This window comes from Coccinella septempunctata, chromosome 1, assembly GCF_907165205.1.
Source record: "Coccinella septempunctata chromosome 1, icCocSept1.1, whole genome shotgun sequence".
In the NCBI taxonomy this organism is placed as follows: domain Eukaryota; kingdom Metazoa; phylum Arthropoda; class Insecta; order Coleoptera; family Coccinellidae; genus Coccinella; species Coccinella septempunctata.
This window is the reverse complement of record NC_058189.1, coordinates 5,665,567-5,689,338: the sequence shown is the minus strand read 5'-3', so window position 1 is coordinate 5,689,338 and position 23,772 is coordinate 5,665,567. Positions and strand designations below refer to the sequence as shown.

General features: G+C 35.8%; 1 protein-coding gene across 2 annotated transcripts in view; it reads left to right on the top strand.

Moving 5' to 3' along the window:
• Positions 1–23,375, top strand: part of LOC123313940 (locomotion-related protein Hikaru genki) — a 71,890-nt gene extending 48,515 nt beyond the window's left edge. The window contains exons 4-10 of one of the 2 annotated variants that reach the window (XM_044899052.1): positions 1,396–1,558; positions 4,365–4,538; positions 17,529–17,663; positions 19,968–20,111; positions 20,736–20,957; positions 22,486–22,677; positions 23,140–23,375. In XM_044899052.1, the coding sequence (XP_044754987.1) occupies positions 1,396–1,558; positions 4,365–4,538; positions 17,529–17,663; positions 19,968–20,111; positions 20,736–20,957; positions 22,486–22,677; positions 23,140–23,339 (1,230 nt within the window). In that variant the 3' untranslated portion in view covers positions 23,340–23,375. The remainder of the gene's footprint in view (positions 1–1,395; positions 1,559–4,364; positions 4,539–17,528; positions 17,664–19,967; positions 20,112–20,735; positions 20,958–22,485; positions 22,678–23,139) is intronic. The other variant, XM_044899056.1, reaches the window with a different exon arrangement.
• The last annotated feature ends 397 nt before the right edge of the window (positions 23,376–23,772 follow it).

Genomic DNA, 23,772 nt, shown 5'->3' with positions numbered 1-23,772 from the left:
TCAGAGACAAGTAGGGCATATACAGTATGTTAATCTGACACGTTCGATCATGTACACTTGACGATTTTTTTACATCTTTGAAAACCTGCAGACGCTTTCCCCACTGCTGAAAGTGCATACATCATAGAACTTTTTTTTCTTTTTACCATATTATAATCTTATCAAAATGCACTAGGTCTCCACGACTCCCGATTTAGCATCATGGGCTCCCCAACTATTAACTTCAATCATGAATTTTCATCAAGTAATTCTGACAACTGCTATGTATATGCTTCCAATTCAACTTGATTCATGTGGTTTGTGAGATGATCGTTGTCTGTAGACCACCATTTTGTAGCCCATCCAAAATTCTTATTCTTAACTTTTACCTACTGAGACCGGAAAATAATGACAACTTTGTTTCACAAAACCAAATATTTCTTCGCTGACGCAACCTACCAAATATAGGGGGAGTCTGGTAGACTTGCTCAGGTAGGAGACTTGAACCACCTCAAATGTTTCAATTCAAATTTCGCGCTACCGGTATCGTAAATAGCTTGCGACATACTCGTAACAAGACACAACTAGTGGCGGCTCCATGTTGTTAGGAAGTAAGAAATTGAAAAATTTTTGTTTTGTTTAATAGGTCGTTGTTTTATTTAGTTTTATTGATTTCATTGATTAATATTGTTTCACAACCGATGAGCCTTTTTAATAATAGTTGTAAAAGTTTCAAGAAAACATCTGTTGAATTGACTAAAAGTGAGTGCGGGAGACTTGACCCAGGCTATGGTCGGAAGACATAATCAGTGGTCCAAGTTTCCCGCACTGAGCTTAGATAATAGTTGTTTCAAAAAAAGGAAATTGAATTATAGAACTAAATATAAAAAATATACAAAAGTTCAAAAAGGTGAAAAACGTCTCGGAAATAAGTCAGAGTGACTCTGCAATAGAAAATATGTATTTCATACGTTGATACATTTGATGATGAAAACCTTGTCATAGACAATCATTGGTCATTGAAAATTGTTTTCTCTCAATGTTTTTCCTGAAAAACAAACTTATGGCCAAGTCTCTCTCGCCCCCTGTTCTACTCTTCCATGGGTTAGGGGACATGAGCCATTTTTCGGTTACTAAAAAAAGAATTGTTGTACTTAAAATGTTCATCTCACCATCTCTCTACTATTATCTATTGTTACCTATTCGGACATGGTATCTTCAAGCAAAAAAAGAGTTGCTACCATTTACAGATACAACTTAAATGGCTTCAGAGTGAAAAGGGATTCAACTCTCCTGGACTCCCCATAGTTCGTTGATTGACATCTGTTGGCATTCTTCCCTTATGCAACGATCCTGGATCCTGAAGACCGAAAAGTGGCCATAATAAAAATAAAGTTTAAGATATTTTTCTTCTAGAGCGCCGGATGGGTATTTCCTCATGGAGCAAAACTGCAGCTGCGATGCCGAGAACTGGGCCTTTACAAACTTGTTGGGACAGCATCACCACGATGCGAAAACGGCGTTTGGTCATCCCGACTTCCGTCTTGCGTCCCAACGACGATGCTAACGAATTTCACAGGTAATTAAATGCATAAGCATTCGTCTCGCCCATATTTTGAGTGAGAGAATTTGCATTTTTGTACTTACAAAGTTATTCAGTTGTTAAAACAAATACTCCATTCACTTTTATTTTAGCACTCGGTTGGCCATGGAAATTTGACACATTCCACTCTGTAAAGTACGAATTTGTGGGGTTATGACGCTTGTCAAAACATTTTTGGGTTATAAATCAGCCCTATGTTGTCCGTTCTACGTAAAAGTCTCAGCAATTACGTATTTTATCACAATGTCGAATCACTTCGGAAAATATGAATTCGAAAATATGTGACGAACATAATTGACGTTCAAACAAACTGATTATCCAAATCTAGTTATTTGCATAGAAAATACCAAAGATCAGTTTTTTGCTATGGAAGAAAATTGAATGATTGATACATAATATGCATTAGCTTCAGGAGAGTTAATGTTGTTTATCTTCTTTGGCTAAAGTTTGAATACATTACATAAGTTGTAGATTTGAAAAAAATCAACCAGAAGATGAAACACATATAATGAAGTGGTTGGGTATGGGTACCTCTCGAAAGAAATAACGTATAATTAGGTACAAGAATGTTAAATTTGTCTACAAAAATCATCTTGCATCAATAGAAGTCGAAAGAATTAAAAGAAGTTTTAAGGATGAGGAACTTCACCTTGAAACAAAAATTTCACATGAGTTAACAATTAACAAGACAACTTGCTCATATTTATGGCTGTTTATTTTCAATACTTTGATATAATAATAATGATTACATATTTATTGATCCCTTGAGACGTTTACAATGTATAGGAAAATCAAATGAAAAATAGAAAAATTAAATTTCTGGAACTTATTCTACGATAACATTCATCGAGAATCCTGTAGTAAATCTTCTCATTCGTTCACCCTAAAATAAAATTCACAGATGCCACCAATTTTTTGGGTCTTCCAGTAAAAGGAAATTCTTTGTCATCCTCGTCATTTACAATCTCTCTGATTGTGGAACCATTCATCTAAAATATAAGTCGTTTAGATGCAACTGAAACATTATATGAATTCACTTACATTGAATATGTTCGCTACCGTCTGATATATTGTACCTAAACATTAGAATATCAGAAAGCTCATTTCAATGAGCGAACCTGAATTCTAAATAGCACTTCCTGAAACCCTGTCTTCTCCTTTTTTCAATAACTTTCGGCATTTTTGTAATATTTAATTGATATTAGTTGTGGCAACGGCGTTATGACTTTAACAATTGATGAGTGCAAACCTTACTCCGTTCTAGTTACAAAAACTTGAGAAAATCATTTCATGACCAACCGAGTGCTAAAATTAAAGTGAATGGAGTATACCTACCTATAGAGGCACTTTTTCTGGTTTGAATGGAAATAACCTATGACCACTTTATCTCCTGAACGAATAACCAATTCAGCTGCTATTTGGAATAAATATAGCCCTGAGTGGGTCCAAAAATATTGGTGTAAAATATATGTCGATTTTAATGATCATATTCGAAGAATTCGCGATTTTCACAATTCCTTCGATATCTGCGTGAATTGTAGAATTTTTTTATTCAATGAGTCAGATAGCATCACATGGCTTTATCAAAGTTGTCAGGTAATGAATGTATTATTTTTCAATAAAGATGGAGAAGACACGAATATTATCGAAGAACACTGTATTTAGATAATCATAAAAAATGTAGAAACACCCAGTATTATATGAGTATTCGATAAAAAAGCAACCCTTATTTCAGAAAATGGTCTACGTCTCATAGAACACCCGGTAAAAGGTCGAAAATAATTAAAATACCGACTTTAATCTCGGAATTTTATCAAATTTACTTTCCGACTTTGAATTCGAAATTTCACTAATTATTTATATCCCCTAGTCCTCTCGTAGACGGTGCATGACAACTGCTCAATTGCTACATGAAAAGTTGCGTAATTCAAAATAAAACATTTGATAATTTTTCTACAAAATAGGAAGGTATGAATTTCTTGCGTTGCGTGAGTAAAAACTCTGGAAACAGGGCGACTCTTTGATTCGTACAAATATTTCAACAGTAGATTCTTGAGGTCGAAAGAAGCGCTTTTTTTCCTTACCATTTCTTCAGAATCGGCTCGGTTTGAAAGATACAGGCTGTGGAAAAACCGTGAAAAAATGTTATTTTTAGTTCTACCTCACAAACGGTTTTATCGAAAGAAATTAATTTCGCAATACAGTTTTTCATTTATTTGATGAATCTTTTTCGAACACAAGATATCACTCATTTCTTCCAGTTTTCTCTTTATGAATACTTGAATGTTTTGTAAAATAAAAGTACCTATTCTTCATATTTTCTCGAATACTGTTTTCGAGTAATTTGATGATCAAAAATAAAAAATATCTGTGAAATTCGAAAAATAGGTACTTTGGTCGAATGCAACTAGTTGAAAACATCCTCAGATGTATAGTGTCAAAGATTCGGCTAGTTATTCCGAAGGTAATTTTGTCTTTAAAGGGGTGGCACAGCTCATTATGAAAACTTAAAATAGCTATATCTTTTCATCAGGTCCTAATCGGAAAGAATGGTTTAGTTTCTTTTGACCTCAAGAATCTACTGTTAAAATATTTGTGCGAGTCAAAGACTTACCCTGTATGATATATGGCCCGATGAGTGCTATTATTTTTATTCCGAATGGCAGATAGTTGAGTGACTTTGTTCAGGACATAGGTATAGTGGTTTTCACAGTTGAAAGATATTCCAATATCCATATTTCACATCAACAAACGAAAATTTCAACGTGAAGTAAAATTCCAGATGATTCTCCACCTACAATTCTTATTAGAATTCCATCAGGGTCAGCCTCGGTTGAGCCTGCAGGAGAACTGGCGGTATTTCCTGGATCAACTTTACATCTAGAATGCCTGTTTGCAAGACGTCTTGGATCACCAGACTGGACTTGGACGTCACCTCTCGGACAATATCTCACAGGTTATTAAGCTTACATCTATATCTATTTCTATTTTATTCATATCCACTGTGACATGGGCGTAGCCAGGATTGAGTTTCGGGGGGGGTTTGAAATGAAATTTTTCTGATTTTGACATATAAAGTGAGACTCTTTGAAACTAATATTATGTACCTATATAGCCCCCCCCCCCTGGATACGTCCGTGCACTGTGATATTTCTTCACTCAATAGCTATAATTGACCCGAAGTCATGCTATAAAATCTGTTAGATACATCAAATCTTCAGTGTTCTACAGCTAAAGCTATGTCCGATGCCTACCGTACTTAAACTGAAAAACAAAAGTAAAGTATGTGTTGCTCATTCCAAATGAAATTATGGTGATTAAAATGCAATGCCATATTTTTTTATGAATACTCTTACAATATTGTAAGAGCTGGCCTCTATCAAAATTATGAAATTTCGGTGAAATTTCGATCTACGAGGATATATTGAAAAATTCTTAGCCTAATATAGAACTAAACAAAATTTCAAAGTCAAAATATTTTATTACTCAACATATTCTCCTCTTAATTGGATACATTTACTACAGCGAACCTGCAACGTCTCTAGACCCTTGACCTCTAAAAAAAATGTTTCTTCTTGCTCTGCAAACCAGACCTCCACAGCTTTTATTATCTCCTCGTTGGAAGAAAATTTACGACCTTTTAAACTTTTTTTTAGTTGAGGAAAGCGATGATGGTCGGATGGAGCCAAATCTGGTGAATAAGGGGGGTGTTATAGTAATTCAAACCCTAAATCACGAATTTTTTGCATGGCAATATGAGATTTGTGTGCAGGTGCGTTGTCCTGCAAAAACAAAATACCTTTGGATAGCTTTCCGCGTCTTTTCTCTTTAATTTTTTCTCGTATAGTGCACTATACGAGAAAAAATGACCATGGTCAGTGATGTCGAATAGTAATCTCGGGTTATTGTTCTATCCTTATTCAAAAAATCATTCATGATTACTCCATGGCAATCCCAAAAAACTGAAGCAAGAACTTTTCCAGCAGATTTTTCGACACGAAACTTCTTAGATCTTGGAGAACCGGAGTGTCGCCATTCCATCGATTGTTGCTTTGTTTCTGGATCGCAGAAATGTACCCATGTCTCATTCATAGTAACAATTCGGTTTAAGAAGTCTACATTGTTTTCAAATCGAGCACAGATCGAACGCTTTGCGTCTACCCATGCACGCTTTTGGTCAACATTCAAACATTTTGGGATCCAAATCACAATTTCGGTGGACATCTTCTTTCTTTCAATTTATTGCGTAACTTTGGTTTACTGTTTTGACCTCAAACTTCATACTGACACTTGTAATGAGTTATTGTTCGTTGCTATGGTAACGCATTATTTTTTTCCTGCATGGAACTGGTTAAGATGTCTAAAACACTGGTGTGTGCACTTGTAACTTTTTCCAAGCATCAACATTTCAGAAAATCGGGGATATGGGATCAGTTTCGTGGCGGCGCCACCATGTCATTTGCTTCGGTCTATCCTTGTTCTACCAAAGGAAGTCCAATGATACTCTCTCGTTTTATTTTGTTTTGCGTTGATATCGAACATCGATCAAAATTCGATTCAAAATATGAAGTGGCCCATTTTGTCAGCTGTTAAGGAATATTTGTCACTTACAGTTTAATTTTCGTTGCTAAAACAAATCTGTCAATATTTCAACACTATCGAATAAGGGTTCGAAGGAGCATTTCTATTCTTCTTCAAGATAATTTCCGTTTCACAAATAATTGAATTCGTGAGGAGTGTAATTCAATATGATTTTAATAAAACACAGTTGATTGGTCAAATGTCCAATATATTCAGTTGATGGAAAGGGAAATTTCACTATATCTACTCATGAAGAATATTTGAAGAACATACTAGAATAGATTTATGTAGGTATTTCTGTTTCTCAATACATGCCCACAATTCACATTACGTATTTCCAATACAGTTTTTTGAAATATTGCTGAAGTTGCCATAAAACTATATCCGTTCATCTGATTGGGTTCTGCCTCAAATTCCAACAACACCGAATTCTTAGCTGTAGTTCTTGATTCTCCATACAGAAAACTGAACTTACTGAACGACATGTTGAATAAATGAATGTTCTATACCCCTTTCTCGAAACATTTTCACACACACAATAATCGCTTTTAAATACAACATATTCGTAAGTCGTTGGAAAGTATTCAAATTATTTTCAAATATCAATTGACAATGCTCTGTCAAATTCTAAACAGCGCTACCTACAGTAGGAAAAACGAAACTGATCCCATATCCCCACGAAATTAAAAACAAAATCGAACCAGTGAATACACCAGAGTTTTAGACATCATGGAACTGGTCTAGGCTAACTATTATAGATATCAATACATCCTCGTATTGGGTTTCATGCATTCATCATAGAAATAAGCCAAAAAAACAACAAACAAGTAGGTCATTAGATAACGAAACAATGCCTCTGATGGAATTCAGCAGCATGTCGATACTGGTGGCAGCCAATCCCAGAATCGCCACTTCTATTCGCTCTGTAACCACCACATTAACCCACCAACCCATTAACAGGGTGCATGTTGCGTTCATCCTGCTGAACTGAACTAGGTCAACAGTGAAAAAGAATGAAGTTCCTGCAACGCGTGACTGTGGTGAGGATAGGAGCAAGGAGCCCAGCCATCTATTCGGCATGTCTGAAATGAAGTATGCCGCAACAACTTTCCTCGGAAATCCAAGGAGGCCATGAGGCGTCTAGTAGAACTTAATGAAAAGCCATTCGTTCCGACCAGACTGACTGGTGTGTATAATCATTGCTGCAATCTATACCGCCAGGGAGATACGGACTCCTGATTTCCAGCAGTTGATTTACGCCCAGGTTCAGGAGGATGTAAGGTCTCTCGAATAAATGTACGAAAAGATATAGGGGTTGTCCTGTGAATAAAGGGAACTTCTTCGATCAATCCGGTTAGGTGCAACGGAAATGAATGGAACATATTGGATGCAATCTATTGCTGTTGCTGGATTTCAACTACATAACGTGTAGTTTCGAACTCGATTCAAGCCAAGACTGGCTTCGATTAATGTTTCGATTATACGTGATATCAAAATCATACACGCCAGTGGCGGCTCGTGATCATGAGAGCTGAGGAGGCTAATAGTTTTCGAGGAGTGTTGGAACAAACTCTTATCAGTCAATAAAGTATACTTCTTCAACATAATGAAAAGTTGTCAGTTCTAAGATTAATTTTGAATGCAAGAGGATGATATATGCTCCTTTGACTTGTTATGCCTTTCGATAGATCGCGGTAAATTTTTCAAATCTGAAAACCCCGTTTTGAACCATGAAGTATATTCTGTTTGATGAGAAAATAGTAAATATGGCCAGCAAAATAATTTTTCCCGTTTGATCGATCCAGTGAACCAATCACATTTATCGTACCAAACAACACTGAAACTTCTATTCTGACGATTTTCGGTAGACTTCAGTGTAATTAAATTTGGTGGACGTCTTGTAAAGGTTTTAACAACGTGTGTTGTTGATCCGTATCAGTACTTACCCCTAACGCCCTAAGAAAACAACCTATCTTAACAAGAATATATCACAAATTTCCCGAAGTTCCAGTTCTCCACGAAGTCGTTACATTCAAATTGAAAATTGAAATCATAACAACTACCGCCGGACAACGCCCCTACCGTCGGAGATCAAGCGAATATAGTCGAAGACGGCACGAAAGAATCAATGGAGAACAGGGGAGCTGTGCCTCCTCTGGTACATTTTACGGGCGAATATGGTACAGTAAGTCAGCTGAATTCTTGTTCGGCTAGTATGTGAGTCCAGAGAACGTATGCGTGAGTTACACTATCAACGGAGGCAGCAGGCCCAACAGCCTCCGTCCGAATAGGCAGTTAGTATTGCCTATTCGGAAATATTCACATTCGACGCGGCGGACGCGTACGCAGCCGTTGGATTGTATGATTGTTATGCTGGATTTTTATGAGCGGAGGACCGAAAAATGAACTAATTTTTATCTGAATATCTTGTTCAGGTGTTCGGAAAATTTATATAGAAATTACTTTCTGAAAATGAGGACATGCTTGAAGTGAATGTATTTTAGATCTAAGCTTTATGAGGAGGCTTAGCCTCCCTTGCCTCCTCTGACGAGCCGCCCTTGATACACGCACAAGTGCCTCGCACTTTTGTGGTCATTCAGTGTTTATTAAATTCTTAAATTCTTTGTTGTCTGTTATGGCCTATTGTTGTTTTTTTCATTACTTAATAAACATTATTATTATTATTATTATATCAAAAGATCGATCAAAAACATTCATTCGGTAAATGCAGAAAACGTCATGATGTGATATGGTGAGGCATCTGTATTAAAATAATCAATTAATTGATTGAAATCAAAAGAAGTGTGGGGTCGCAAACAAAAAATAAGATTTCTTTTTGCATCTCCCAAAAATAAATGCAATGCGTTTTGAACGTTTTGAATATAATTCAGTATGTACCTATACATATGGTGACTTATGGGAGATTTGAGGTACAATAATCGCAGCTCTTTATTATCGATTGGACTAGAACATTTTAAACCTTTTAAAATTGTGTGTTGATGAATATACAGGGTGAGTCTTTAACTCCTACAAAATCCGAATCGGCTCGGTTTAAAATATTTAGCAATATCCTACGGGGGAGGGGGTGGTAAAGAGGGTAATTACCCCCCAGAGCCCACAACGAATTCGATTTTTTAAATTTTATTTATGAAAAACTAAGAAAAAACAATATTATATAATGAAATGAAAAGAAGAGATTCCTTGTACAATTTTAAGAAAAAAATATTGGACTGCAATTGCTACCTAGAGATATTATTTAAAGTCTCAATTTGAAATTTGAATAAAAACACCAAAAATTGAAAGAACCCAACTCTTGTATCTAAGTTGGAAGCTATCTATTGAATATTTGAGCGTTTTGTAAAATAAAAGTATGTAAACTTCATAGTTTCTCGTATTTTTCGAGTTTTCGAGTAGGTATTATTATTATTATTATTTGAACCATGGTCGTTGTGGCACTATTAACCTTTCGGGAACTGCGATCATGTAGATCTTTTGTTCTCTACCCTACTCATTCATAGGAACCCAAGGAGGTCGTCAATAGGGTTGATAAAACTGACAACATCATTATAGGGGCCTTAGCCGTAACCTCGTGAGTATCCAGGACCAGTTTTCCCATATGAGTGGATCTTTAGGTCCGCCAGCTCTGGACACTTGCATACCATGTGTTCAGCTGTTTTTGTTTCTGACCCACAGAGCCTACAAATCTCATCTGCTGACTGACCCATACGGTGCAAATGATATTTGTACCACAGTGCCCTATCAGCAGTCCCACCATCACCCGAACCTCAGCTCGTGACAGCTTTAGCAGTTTTCTGGTGTAGGTCGGTGAAGTCATCACGAATTTCTTTGATTGAGTAAGTCCAGGAGTGTTTCTCCAGAGGGTTAGTCTGTTGTTCAACTCCCATTGTTGGACCCCATTTGAATTGGTACTTTCCGAGCCCACAGAAAGGCTCAGGTCCAGCAGGTATTAACCTTGATGCTCTTTTTGCAAGTTCATCGCGGCTTTCTCGTTTCCTTCAACACCACAGTGCCCTGGTACCCACAGTAAAGTCACTTTGTTGTCTCTGGCCATTTGCTTTATGGTATTACGGCACTCCCATGTCAGCAGAGATCTCTGACAGTGTGATTCCAGGTACCTCAGCGTGGCCTGGCTGTCCATGGTGATATCCTTCTCAAACACATTAATCAAAAGTTCTGCCAAAAATTTGCTCAAATTATAAAGGGGAGAACCCACGTAACTTACTATTCTAACAGTAGATTCTTTAGATCAAAATAAGAACCTTTTTCTGATACCATTTTTTCTGATTCGTCCCTGATAAAAAGATATAGCCATTTTGAGTCATAATGAGCTGTTTCAACCCTGGAAAATCTAAATTCGCTTCAGAATAGTTAGCTAAATCTATGACACAACACATTTGTGGATCTTTTAAACAGAGTTGTGTTCAGCCAAAGTACCCAATGTTCCGAATATCACAGATATTTTTAATTTTTGAACATCAAATTACTCGAAATCGGCGCATTATACGAGAAAATATGAAGAATTTTTTTTTCACAAAACGTTCAATTACCTATTCGTTAGAAAGGTACAGACAGCATCTTTGTCGATTATTACTTTCAATTACTCTCTTTTCTATGTAAAAAAATGTTATACAGCTTGTTCCACATAAGAACATCGATAATTTTCTTCGAATCAGAATAGGTACTAATTTTTTTAAGGCCACTTAGATAGGATATATCAAGATACACGTGTGTACCGAATAGCACATTCGTATTCCTTGTCGTTAAAGAGATTCGAACAATAAATTCGAAAATGAAACGCCTAATACAGGCAGGGAATTTTGCTTCTAAGGCAAGATTTCGAACTATTCGCCTGTCATCTGATTGATCAGCAATCATTTTTTCACAATTGTACATGACATAGAGAACATAACATGAAGAGGTTCTCCCCATTGGGAGAATCTCTTAATATTCCATTATTCCATTAGGTCAGTTGACCATTCCCTTTGCAGTCTCCCACTTCGTTGTCTTGTGTTAAGTGTTGTAGAAGGATATTTGTGTGTACTTCCAATCTAGAGTGGTGGTTTCTACTTCTTGTTTTTATGACATCCTGGACAAAGGGTATTTTCAGATCATCATGGAGTGTTTGGTTGGTGACATACCATGGTGCATTTGCTATCATTCGCAATATCTTGGACTGGCATCTTTGAATGATGGCTAAATTTGACTTGCTTGCGCATCCCCAAATTTCAAGTCCATAGGCCCAAATCGGAATTATAATTGTTTTGTACAAAAGAATTTTATTTTCCAATGATAGTTTTGACTTTCTTGCCAATTAGCCAATAGATTTCCTTGGTTTTAAAATCTACTGGTTTTCTCTTCTTTTTAATATGTTCTTTCCAAGTAAGTCTGGTATCTAAGTGGAATCCCAGATACTTGACTGTTTCAGCTTGTGGTATTGCTTTACCATTGAGATGGATTGGAGGACATCGTTCTCTTCTCAGGGTGATATCTACTTTTTTTGTTTCATTAATTTTTATTTTCCATTTGTTGGCCCAGGATTCTACTAGTTTCAGATGTTCTTGTAAAAGTTTGGTTGCTGTTATGGGATCTTCGTGGCATGCTATTATGGTTGTATCGTCTGCAAAAGTTCCAGTTGTTGTGTTATTGCATGCTGGCAGATCAGAAGTGTACAGCACATAAAGGATCGGACCCAATACACTTCCTTGAGGAACCCCTGCTTCAATTGGATAATTTTTAGATATTTCCTCTCCTACTTTTGTTCTGATTTCTCGATCGGTAAGATATGATTTCAAGATGCTGAAGTACTTTATAGGGAGAATAGTTTTGATTTTATATAGTAACCCAGCATGCCAGACTTTGTCAAAAGCTTGACTTACATCTAAAAATACTGAGGTGCAGTGCTGCTTTTTTTCAAAAGCTTCATTGATGACTCTGGTTATTCGGTGAGTTTATTGAACCGTTGAGTGTTCTTGTCTGAATCCAAATTGGTGGTAGGGAATCCAGTCGTTATTGGAAATGTCTGTTTCAATCCTGTGTAGTAAGAGTCTTTCAAGCACTTCGGAGATCGTTGGTAGTAGGCTTATTGGTCTGTACGACGAAACTTCATTTGGTGTTTTACCTGGTTTTAATACCATGATTATTTCCGCTGTCTTGAGCATTTTTGGCCAGTGATTCAGAATTATTATTGCATTGAATATAGATGTTAATAATTGTACTGCTTTTTTAGGAAGTTCTTTGATCATTTTTGGTGTTACCATGTCTACGCCAGGAGCTTTTCGGGTGTTCAGATAACTGATTTCTGTTTGAACTCCTCTCACTTTGAATTGTTCTATTTTGGGTATATCAGGAAGATTATTGGAAATAACTTTTTCTATTTCTTCATCAGTTCTTTGGTCGTTTGGTGTGAATACTTTAGCAAGATGAAAAGTAAATCAGTACGAAAAGTGAATCAGGACGAAAAGTTATCGCCTTCAAAAATAGTCGACTTTTCGTTGGTAAATTAGTAGGTAAAATGTCATTTTTTGTTCAGGTCGACGAAAAAAGAATTTTATTGCTAGCGATCAGCCCCAAATTTATTTTTCGGATAAAATTTTCCTGGAAATTAATGAAAAAACGATATAAAGTGATAGGAATTATTACGAAACTAGACATCATAATATTCGAAGGAGACTTCAGCACGAAATCGAGTATATCCAGAACTCGGCTGACCCCAAATTCCTCTCAGTCACTTCAATTTCGACGCTCGCCTGCACAAAGCAACAGCTTCCTTGAAATAGATAGTCGTTACCAATGTTACCACCATCCCATGTTGTTTATCCTTCCATTTCCGATGACAGAATGATTATTTGGTTATTCTGCCCGTGACAAGACAAATAATAGGATTGTAGACTTGGAATTACGGCATATCTATTTCGTTTCAAACCCTCCCTTGGTTTGGCCAAAGAGTATCAAGTTGATACTCTCTGGTCTGGCTTTGCGGTTTTTCGTTTTGATATTCGGGATAGAGTAGTGAGCATAGTCATGAATTCAATGAGACCGAGTCTTTGCAGAACTGAAGGATGTTTTTTATCTTGCAAACGCAGCGTATGGATCCTCCGTAAGGTTAATAATAATAATGTTACGACGAACATGTTAATTTTTTATTCTGGAGAAGATTTGAGATGCTTTCCGATATAGCGGACCACAATCGCAAAACTCGTCCGCCATCTTAGTTTCAAAATTGATATGTAGGAGTTTCGAGGTTCTGTGAGGAGTACGACAAATTTTATTTTTATCATAGATAAACAATATGATTTTTATGGCCTGATTCGATTGAAAAGGATGTGTGGGAAACTTTGAGGTCGAATACATTATGAATTTTTATTCACATTCCATAAATTCAACATAGCAGCTCCAATATTGCAGACGAGTGAAAGTTTTATGATTATAGATCCAATTCGATTTGAATTTGGAATGTCGAGATTTTCAGGGTTGGTTATAACAAAGCTCTATAAGTGTAGGCATTTTTCACTCAAAAATTTTTCTAGTGTTGTAAGAGTTTGTATTTAGTTTCCATGAAATTGATTGAATAAAGACCTTTATTATTATTATTATTAAAATATTGTTGCTACACTCCCAAACAATAACATTATGCTGGGCTTGCATAGCTTATAATAAAATTACCATATATTGCCTTGCATGCACAGGGTGATTATAAGAATCCCCTCCCATTAACTTTTTTGTGTCGAAAAAAAGGGTAGAAAAAAAATTTCATGATCAATTTTTAAAAAACTTTTCTCCATTTGTACAATGTGCTTCATAAAGCCTGAGCCTTCTTCCTTATTACTTTATTTCAAATACGTTCCTTCTATATCTTTTTATTCGCTTTTTTTATTCTCCTGAAAACTTCTATATAATAGTTTTCATCTGACGTCTTTAAGTTTGACTCATAAAAAGAAATTGACATGGAAATAGAAAAAGAAAAAAGGAAAAACTTTTGAAGAATAATGAATATTATTATGCTTAACAAATCTAAAGGGTCTCAAAGGTTTTACATTTCAAAAATTTGGTAATGAACTTCTTATACCTGAGATAACTTAATATTCTTCTTCGCTTCGGTTTTGGAAAGATATTACAATTAGTTTTGCATTTCAATTAACATAAAGCAAGTTTCTCGTTTCTGATTTTCCAAATTCAACGGATGATAGGTAAATATATCCAAATTATAGGATAAATATGTTGTTAGACTGTTAAACATACATATCACAATAAATTGCAATTGTAGTAACAGTTATCAGATGAAAAAGATTCACATTTTTTAAGAGAATGAAATGATCAAATCAAATATAATATACCGCCTTTGAAATAAGGAAGTGGAACTAGTAGAAGTATGAAAACCGCCTATTTGAAATAAGGAAGTAGAACTAGTAGAAGTATGAAAACTGCCTAATTGAAATGGGGAAGTAGAACTAGTAGAAGTATAAATAAAAAAAAGTTTTTTTTTTGAAAATTCATTTTGACTCATATCATGAAATATGTGCCTACAAAATATTTTCTCAAAAATAAGCATAGGAAATACATTTATAATCAACTAGCCAGTACACAAAATGTAGGGTAGCAGAACATGACGTTTTCGTGCAAGTTTCGTATATGATTCGAAGCTCTTCGCTGCTAGGCACAAAAATCTTCGAAAATTTTCGACATTTAGAGATCTTAGCATTGTAGATGAGTTTTAATAATCTTGATGAAATTTTAATTCAATACAGTCAGAAATTCCGTTGTATGTTGCATTCATTCTGTATATTTAGATGAAGCTCCTGAAGATGTCTTGGTAGGGCGAAACATGTAGAACCAATTTTTAAATAAGCATCCAATCTATACAATACTTGTAAATTATGGTCGATTGGGATTGGTAATTTGTAGAAAAAAAAATATTATTGAAGAAAAAACAGAAAATATTTAGCTCCATAAGGCGCTGATGAAGACTAACAACCCGGTCTGTCTGCTAGTGGTTCGAAGGATGCTGGATGACAGTATATTTCATTGTAGTTCAATAATTTTCACCATTCCATTCTCATTATAATTGCAGTAGGTATATCAAACCCAAACCAATCATTGGTATTATCATAAAGTTTTAAATGATCGTGAAAAATCTCCCGGAAAGCTTTTATATCATATAAAATTGTATAATGAAAAAGATTGATGGATTTATTTCAAAGTTCATTTTATTTTCTTTAGAATACTTGACTGAAAGTTTGTTTTAGTTTTTGTTTTCTTTGCTTAAATCTACACTGCGCAAAACAATTAACGCACATTCTGAAAATCTCAATTTTAATGAAAGTTAACTCTACATTGACTTTATAACTTATTTTTTATGTTCTCTCGGGAAGGTTTTGAACGAAACAAGACACATTAAATGGAAGAAAAATTCAGGATTTCACCGAATCTTATGTGAAAGAAGAGAAATGAACAATTTTCAAAATACTGAAATGCTGATAAGTGATTTAATATTTGGTATTTCCATCCCTTGCGTTAATTACAGATCGGCAACGACGGTTCATACTCAAAATGAGTGATCTTAAAATGTTCTGATCTAATCCTTCCCAGATTTCTCCGAGTTGGATTCCTAAGTCATTAAGAGTAGCTGGATGATTTTCTGAACTTCTCAGCCTTCTATTGAGGTTGTCTCAAACCTGCTCAATCGGATTGAGATCTGGAATTCTTGCTGGCCATTCCATTCGAGAGACTTCAACCTCTTCAAGGTACTCCTGAACGATGCGCGCACGATGGGGTCTGGCATTATCGTCCATGGTCCATAAAAATGAAATTTTCACCAATGTATGGGGCAAATGGCACTACATGCTCTTCAATAATGTTCCTTATATACTTATCAGCATTCATAGCTCCATTATCAACGACCACTAGGTCTGTGCGAGCTGTCAAAGATATTCCACCCTATACCATAATCGATCCTCCCCCGAAACCAGTAGTATTCAGGAAATTGCACTGAGCATATCTTTCATGTGGACGTCTGTATACAAGGGAACGTCGATCACAATGGTAGAGGCAGAATCTAGACTCATCTGTGAAGAGAACTCTTTCCCAATCGTCCTCTTCCCAATGGATATGCTCTCTCGCAAAATCCAAACGCGCCCTTCGATGGGCTGGGGTAAGAGCTGGGCCTCTTGCCACGACACGAGGCCTTAAATCATATTCTCTGAGGCGATTTCTTATTGTCTGAGTGCTAATTTGTACCTCATGAGTTTGCTCAAGCTGAATTTGAAGGAGGCGAGCGGTTGCAAACCGTTGTCTCAACGAAGATACTCTCAAGTAACGTTCTTGAATGGCAGTTGTTACCCGTGGTCTACCCTGTCCTGGTCTTCGGACATTCATACCTGTCTCCCTGAATCGCTGCAACATTCTGGACACACTTGTATGGGAAACTCCAAACCTTTCTGCAATTCTTGTGTATGTCCACCCTTCCTCTCGCAAAACTACCGCTTGGGCACATTCCTCTTGGGTCAAATTGCGTGTTTCGCGTTGCAGAGCGATCGAGTGTACAAAATCAAACGAAAGAAAAACTATTGATCACTAGAATTGATCGAGAACAACTGATTTTAGAATGGAGCCAATACATTCAAAATCTGATAATATCATCTTTTTTTATTCCTGCTGGAAAAAACATCTGTATTGAAAAAAACCGTTGAAAGTGGATAACATATGCATGCATAATTCTGATAAAAATAATTATCATTGAGAACACCTTCAGTTGTAGAATAAATTTGAGATTTCCATAATGTGCGTTAATTTTTTTGCGCAGTGTACTTTCATCCGTTTAACCTGCAAATTTCGAACAGGTCTTATTCGAAATGGAATATTTGAAATATTCCCCAACAATTTAGAAAAAATTGTGACTCAAGAAAGCTTTCATTGTAGGATTTCTGCATCACGAGACCTAACAGAGTTTGGAAAAAAAGTTAATTAGGTACCCAATTAGTAGGAGCACTGAACTCATGCAGCTCATAGTATTAAATTAAGTATTATCAGAGTTCCTCTTTGGTATTATAGCGGAAATTGACGCCGTAAAATTGGCACTCAATTTCAATATTCAAGCCTAATAAAATAAACTGTGAATACATCAGTTAACCACAACTTTTTTCTCATTTCATTGTTGGAATTAAATTGAACGAAAAATCTTCGTCCACTTATCTACCTTTTTGCTCAAAGCCAAACACAATACCGTAATCAATATCGCCACAACTTCCCGATCAACTTGCCCCCAAGGCCGGAAAGGCCGATCTGAAATATTGATATCGCTCACATGGAAGACACTCCTTCGAGAGTAAACATAATTATTCTGTTGTAGGATGGGCCATCGCTTCCGAGGAACGGAACTTCAAGTATAGACTATCGATTTATTATGCCAAAATGCAGGATTCCGGCACGTTCACTTGTGCTACACCGAGAGGGAATACCAACAGCATCACGCTCAAAGTAGCAGGTAAGTGCCCTGCTGTTCGTGTTTTTGTATTCGAATGGACTCTGCACTGCAGGGAATAAGAAATGTGGAAAAATGCAAGGATGACAAATCAGTTACGAGGCCAACATAGAATTGATTTAAATTTTGTTTCAAATCCAGTAATATTTTTCTTCGAATCTCTAAGAAACCCTACAACATAATTTGCCTATTGAAAGAATAATAACGTCTCAACAGGGAGGCAATGAATACAACAATTCAGATGCATACCACCCGCCGATATGAATATCAACAAGTGTCACGATCTGAATTGAACTTACCAATTTGCCATCGTTAGGACAACTAAATGGAGAACGTTCCACCCAAAGATTATAGAGTTAGGTTAGCTAACTCTATCAGAGTTGTCTCTGAACTCTTTAATCTTTGGTTCCACCAAAGAAGAGAAGATGCTGATCATGGTTCCGGTCTCATTTGTTAGAGCAACACAACTCCTTCTCCGATGAAAAACGCTTGGAATTGACGGACCCTAATTGAATACTGGTAGTAGCTCCTGAGTATTATCTAGTAGTACTCTAGCGCCATCCAATATGAAACAGGCAGTTCAGAAAAATGAATAAAAACGCTCAAGATTTCACAAGAAGACTCATTATTTCTAGAAATATCCTTACTCTTTTACTTATACAGGGTGATGGCCTACAATAATTGTGTGCTGAAAATTTGTATGTTGGGGTTTTCGACAAGGAACTTTTTTCCTAAAATATTTTCAAACCTCTGCAATTACCGGTTATACACCGTCCTACTACTTTATTATTTCGAATGCCACACCCAGTATATCGTTTCATTCTGAGATAGCTGATTTGATGGCAATTCCCTCAGTATATCGCACCTTCGGTGAAACTCAACGGTTATTGGGATTCTTATGAAAAAAAATGGTGAAAATGTGAATGTGGAATATTTCTATACTGGGGATGTTCTAAAAAAAATCTTGTCATGTGATATTATAACTCTGTTTACTGTTTGGATCCTGAATGTACAGGGTTTTTATGAGAAGATCATCAAGTGAACAAATTTAATTCATCAAAACTCAAGATTTTCAAATTACAACCCATATTTCAATCGATACGACGTAAAAGAAGAGGGGGTTTCCTAAGTGTACCCCATACCCCATACCTCAAATGGAAACTTGAAATAAGGGAAAATTACATAATTTTAAGGAACAAGTGATTAACCAAATATCGATTGAAATTCAATCTGGGGGGATTCTGCATTTTCTTAAACTTTTTAGGGTTCTCACTGCTAATCTCTGGAACAGAAAAATTGAAATAACCGATGTGATCCTGCGTAAATTCTTGCACTAATTTTTCAGGAGCAATTCAAGTAGAAAAAATTGTTGCCTGGCAATGAACTGAAAAAAGAAACAAAATTATAATTATATATAGTAACGTTTCGGAGTCTATATAATCTGCTTATGTCATTAAAATTTAGTGTTATTCTAATCCATCCTGTGGTCTCCTGTATTAGAACAAACATGATCTGCGATCTGTGATCTGTGATCTAATTTCTCCATTATTAATATTATTCTTTTGTTCGCCTTTCATTATTTCTAGAGGTCTAGACGTTTCACCTGCATAAGTTTCACCACAAATACAGGGAATGTTATAAATACAATTTTTATTAATTTATTAACATAAGGAATTACGTTCAATAAATTTAGATCATGTTCTTTCTAAATTCAATATTGTTTTTTCAATACAATCTGTCGGTTATTGATTTTTCGTAGGGAATTTTTTAATAAAGTCAATTTCTAATTTCGGGTGTAGATGAAATCAAATTAGCTCTATCATAAAGTGTTTTAATAATACCTCTTTTGACACTTTGCTTGGTGATAGGAATAAGAATTCAAATATCTCCTTATCAGTATGTGTCTTTTTTCGGTATACGCTCGTAACAAAATAATTTGAAAACTTTTTTATTGAAACATCCAGGAATGACATTTTATTATCCTGCTATAATTACATTATGAATTTTATTGTAGGTTCTTTATTGTTAATATGATAAAAAAAAATTTTTTTCATCTGTACCATGTTGGCAAATTACAAAAATATCATATAACTTATCGCCACAAAGACTTTGGTTTTAGTAAAAAGCTGTCTATATATTTTTGTTCCAGAGATTGGGAGTGAAAACGCTAAAAATGCTCTACCAAATGTTTGAGCATCTTTTCTTGTTCATATCTCAAATCCTGAATAAATAAATATTTCAATATGCCCCTTGATGATAACATATTATTATGTAATTGAATGATTTTTTTTTCATCAAAATTTCCAGCCGTTCACTGTGAACCAATAACGGTGAAAGGTCCTCATCTCACAGTACGAGTTGAAGGGACCAAATTAGGACACTCTGCCATATTCCAGTGTCCTATGGGATATTATGTCAGTGGATCGTCCAATCTAACTTGTCAAGCTTCAGGTAATCTAAGTTCAAATTTAGTTGAGTCAGATTTATGTGTTAAATTGGAATTGAATCATCCTACAATTATTCTCTTCACATGATAAAAATAGAACACGTATTACTAGACCCAATCTAGAAAATTATAACAAATATTTTTCATTGTACTGTATTAATTTTTTTGATTGTATCTATAAGCCTATTCGTCAGCGTTAGAGCAAGCTGCTCTCAATTGTCTTGATGAGGACCTGTACATTGACAATTCCTCCTCAAATCTCTTTCAGATCGGCTGGCATTTTCGTTAAAGTCTCAGACTGTGACAAAAAATTAACCTATTTTCAAATTCGACCCTTGCATTTTGGAATACTCCAACATGAATTTCATGACATGCTGTGCGTACTCTCATTTTCAATTCTTCTACATTTCTACTGTAAATATCTCCCAGAGAAAAAAAATCTAAAGGTGTCAAGTCTGTGGAACGCACAGGCCATCAATTGGCCCTCCCCTACCAATCCATTTCTAAAGTAAACTTCAAGCTTCGTAAAATTCAATAAAGTTCAAATGGTGTCTCTGTTAGTTGGTGAAGTTGAGTGAAATTCTCACATCTCACTTTTGTATAAGTTTTTCGAAAATTTTGCATCTCAGGTAAATGGTCCGCCGTCATACCAAGATGTGAAGCAGTGAAATGTCCACCTTTGGATGGACCTGGTGAGCTAGAAGAACCCCATTTGCATCTTGAAGAACACAATAATACGTATGGAGGTAGGGCAGTTTTCGTGTGTGCTTGGGGATACAGACTGCTTGGGCCACCAGGGATCGAATGCGAATTGTCTGGCAATTGGTCAGGACCACTACCGAAGTGCATTCGTAAGTGAAAAATTATATTACAAAATGAAATACAAAAAAATGAGTACTGTACAGAGAAAGTGAGGTTTGGTTCAGTCTCTGCGTGACAGATGGCGTCTGTGATGAGAATATCTCAAAACAGCGCTCCGAGATCGCTAAAGACTACCATCCTCCATTCGGAAGATTCAATGCCATACTATACTGTATTGACGGTCTACAGTTGCACTTGGATTTTTCGACTTCGCTGGGACCTCCTAGGCTCCTATAGTAGTTATTCACGAAATTCAGAAATTGCTTCAATCGCCTCGGGATCTAATATATTGCTTAGTGACAAAAGCCGGACAAAAAGTGAATCAGGACGAAAAGTACTCGCCTTCAAAAATAGTCGACTTTTCGTGCAGAAAAAACCTATAAAATGTCATTTTTTGTTCAGGTCGACGAAAAATAACATATTTTCACGATACTAGAATGTCAGTTTTGTATCAGATGTAGAAGATGTTTCGTATTTTTAGGGAGAAAACTAGTCGATTGGTATAGTACACTAGTACAGGACAAAATTGAACGAAATGTCAATGTGGGGTGTTGAATTCTTGCTGGACAAATAAAAGAAATCAGAAAGTTAATATTGTGGTTTGTGAAAAATTGACTTAGGCCTTAGGCTCAACGATGATAAAACTGAGGGGGTAGTTTTCTATTTGGGAGATCTAGAAATTGACTGGTATACCTACTGCCAAATATATTTGTTGAGTCTGTCATCTATTTCTAGGCAAAAAAATTGGTTTCAAATATCAATTATTAAGCGCAGAGAAAAAATCCATAGTGCTGTTTTTTTGACCTGACAGTTCAGAAAAATGATTTATTTTATAGTCCATTCAAGAATGATTGACATCCCAGTAAGACTTGAAAGTCCAGACGCAGCTTAATTCTGATCATAAAAGATCTTCAATAATTTCTGGAGTTTCAATCACAGAAGTGGAATTTTCAAATATAACCTAGAAGAGTATTTGAAAAGAAGAAATATTCAAATTCAGAGCATATTAATCAACAATCAAAATTGATACAATTATGTTTCCAATTTGTTGGATTATATTAAGAATGTAAACAGCTCTACAAAACTCAAATTACCTTCGGTCAGTGCATAGATTCACAATAATTGGTCTGTGGATCGACGTTTATTCACAATACCAACCTGAATTCCGCAACACAAAATCTGAACTTTTAGAATATTACCAACTTAAATTCGATTTTCCATAGCCACCCGAGATGTCAATCATTCTTGAAAGGACTATAAGAGATCGTTTGAAAATCTGCGTCTAGGGACCGAAAGCACCTAAAACTGCCATTGGACATTGTTGTAGGTCATTTGCCGGAAATAGAAGACGGTTGTGCTAAAAGTTAAACTGTCCCATTCTTACAAAATCGTAACGACAGACGTTCAAATAAATATGTATGGTTCGTCAATACTGTTTAATCAATAAAGTTTCAAAACGCATTAATTATGTATGTATAGGTATTTGATAGTTCAATGTGTATAATTCATTTTTTACAGCAATTCAGTGTCCTCCACCATCCATACCAGCCAATGCTCATCTTATCCAATCAGAGTCCGCCGGAATGGACGGTGGTCGATATGCCGTAGGTAGTTTGGTGCAGTTCGCTTGTAGCGGTGCCCATCAGCTCGAAGGTGAAGCCAGCATAATCTGTACTGAGACAGGGTTCTGGTCACATCCCCCACCACTTTGTAAGTTGTTAGTGGTACAACAATAGGTGTAAACACCAAAATATTCGATTCTTCTACATAATCTACAATAAAAAATAAAATACCAACAATATTCTGATTAAATACGAGTAATGAAGTAAAACGTTAAAAGTATAAATAACAGGAGATATCGCAGATTGAAATTTGCAATTTGAAAAATGCCAAAGGAAGGTGGGCTTTCGAAATTTCGAGTCGCGTATCTTCCAGGAAAATTATCGTAGATCTTATTGTGATACATATTCTGAAGGAGCAACTCTTCTTGCAATAAATTTCAAGATTTCATCTATCTTGGCACAACCGTTCGGTCTTAAGGAAGCTATAACTTTTTGGAGTCCACTGATTTGATGGATTTGTGTAGTTTTCAAATAAGTCACTAATCGTGGCAGATTATTGTCAAGGATAAATTAGAATATGAAATAAACTAATAAAAAAATTATTTTTAAGGTCGGCCGAGATGTCCCTATTTAGGAGATCCTGACAACGGCGTAATAGCACCAATAAAATACGCATATGAACCGGGTGATGAATTGCAGATAACTTGCAGTCCTGGATACGAGGCCCGACTGGAAAACAGGCCAAAATGCCTATCCGACGGAAAATGGTCTACTCCGTTACCTAATTGTACCAACTACTCTCAAATATAAACCTAAATGGAAGAGACTTTATTGTACATATTAAAATCTGTGGTGTGGATATTTTAAACAGAGTTGCATTCAGCCAAAGTACCCAAGTTTCCGAATATCACTGATTTTTTTTTTATTTGAACCTCAAATGACGAAAATGACAAACATTTTGGAACACTTTTGTTTTAGAAAACGTTCAAATATTCGTTAGATAGCGTCTAATTTAGTTTCAAGAGTTGGGTTCTTTGAATTTATGGCATTTTTATGGTACGTAATGGTCATTATGAGAAAACTGGAAGACGTGAGTGATATCTTGTGTTCGAAGAAGAAGAAGAATTTTTTTTATGGTTTTTCAACAGCCTGTATCTTTTAAACCGAGCCGATTCAGAACAAAGGAAAAAGTAAAAAGTGTTTCTTTTGGCCACAAGAGTCTACTGTTTAAATATTCGTACGA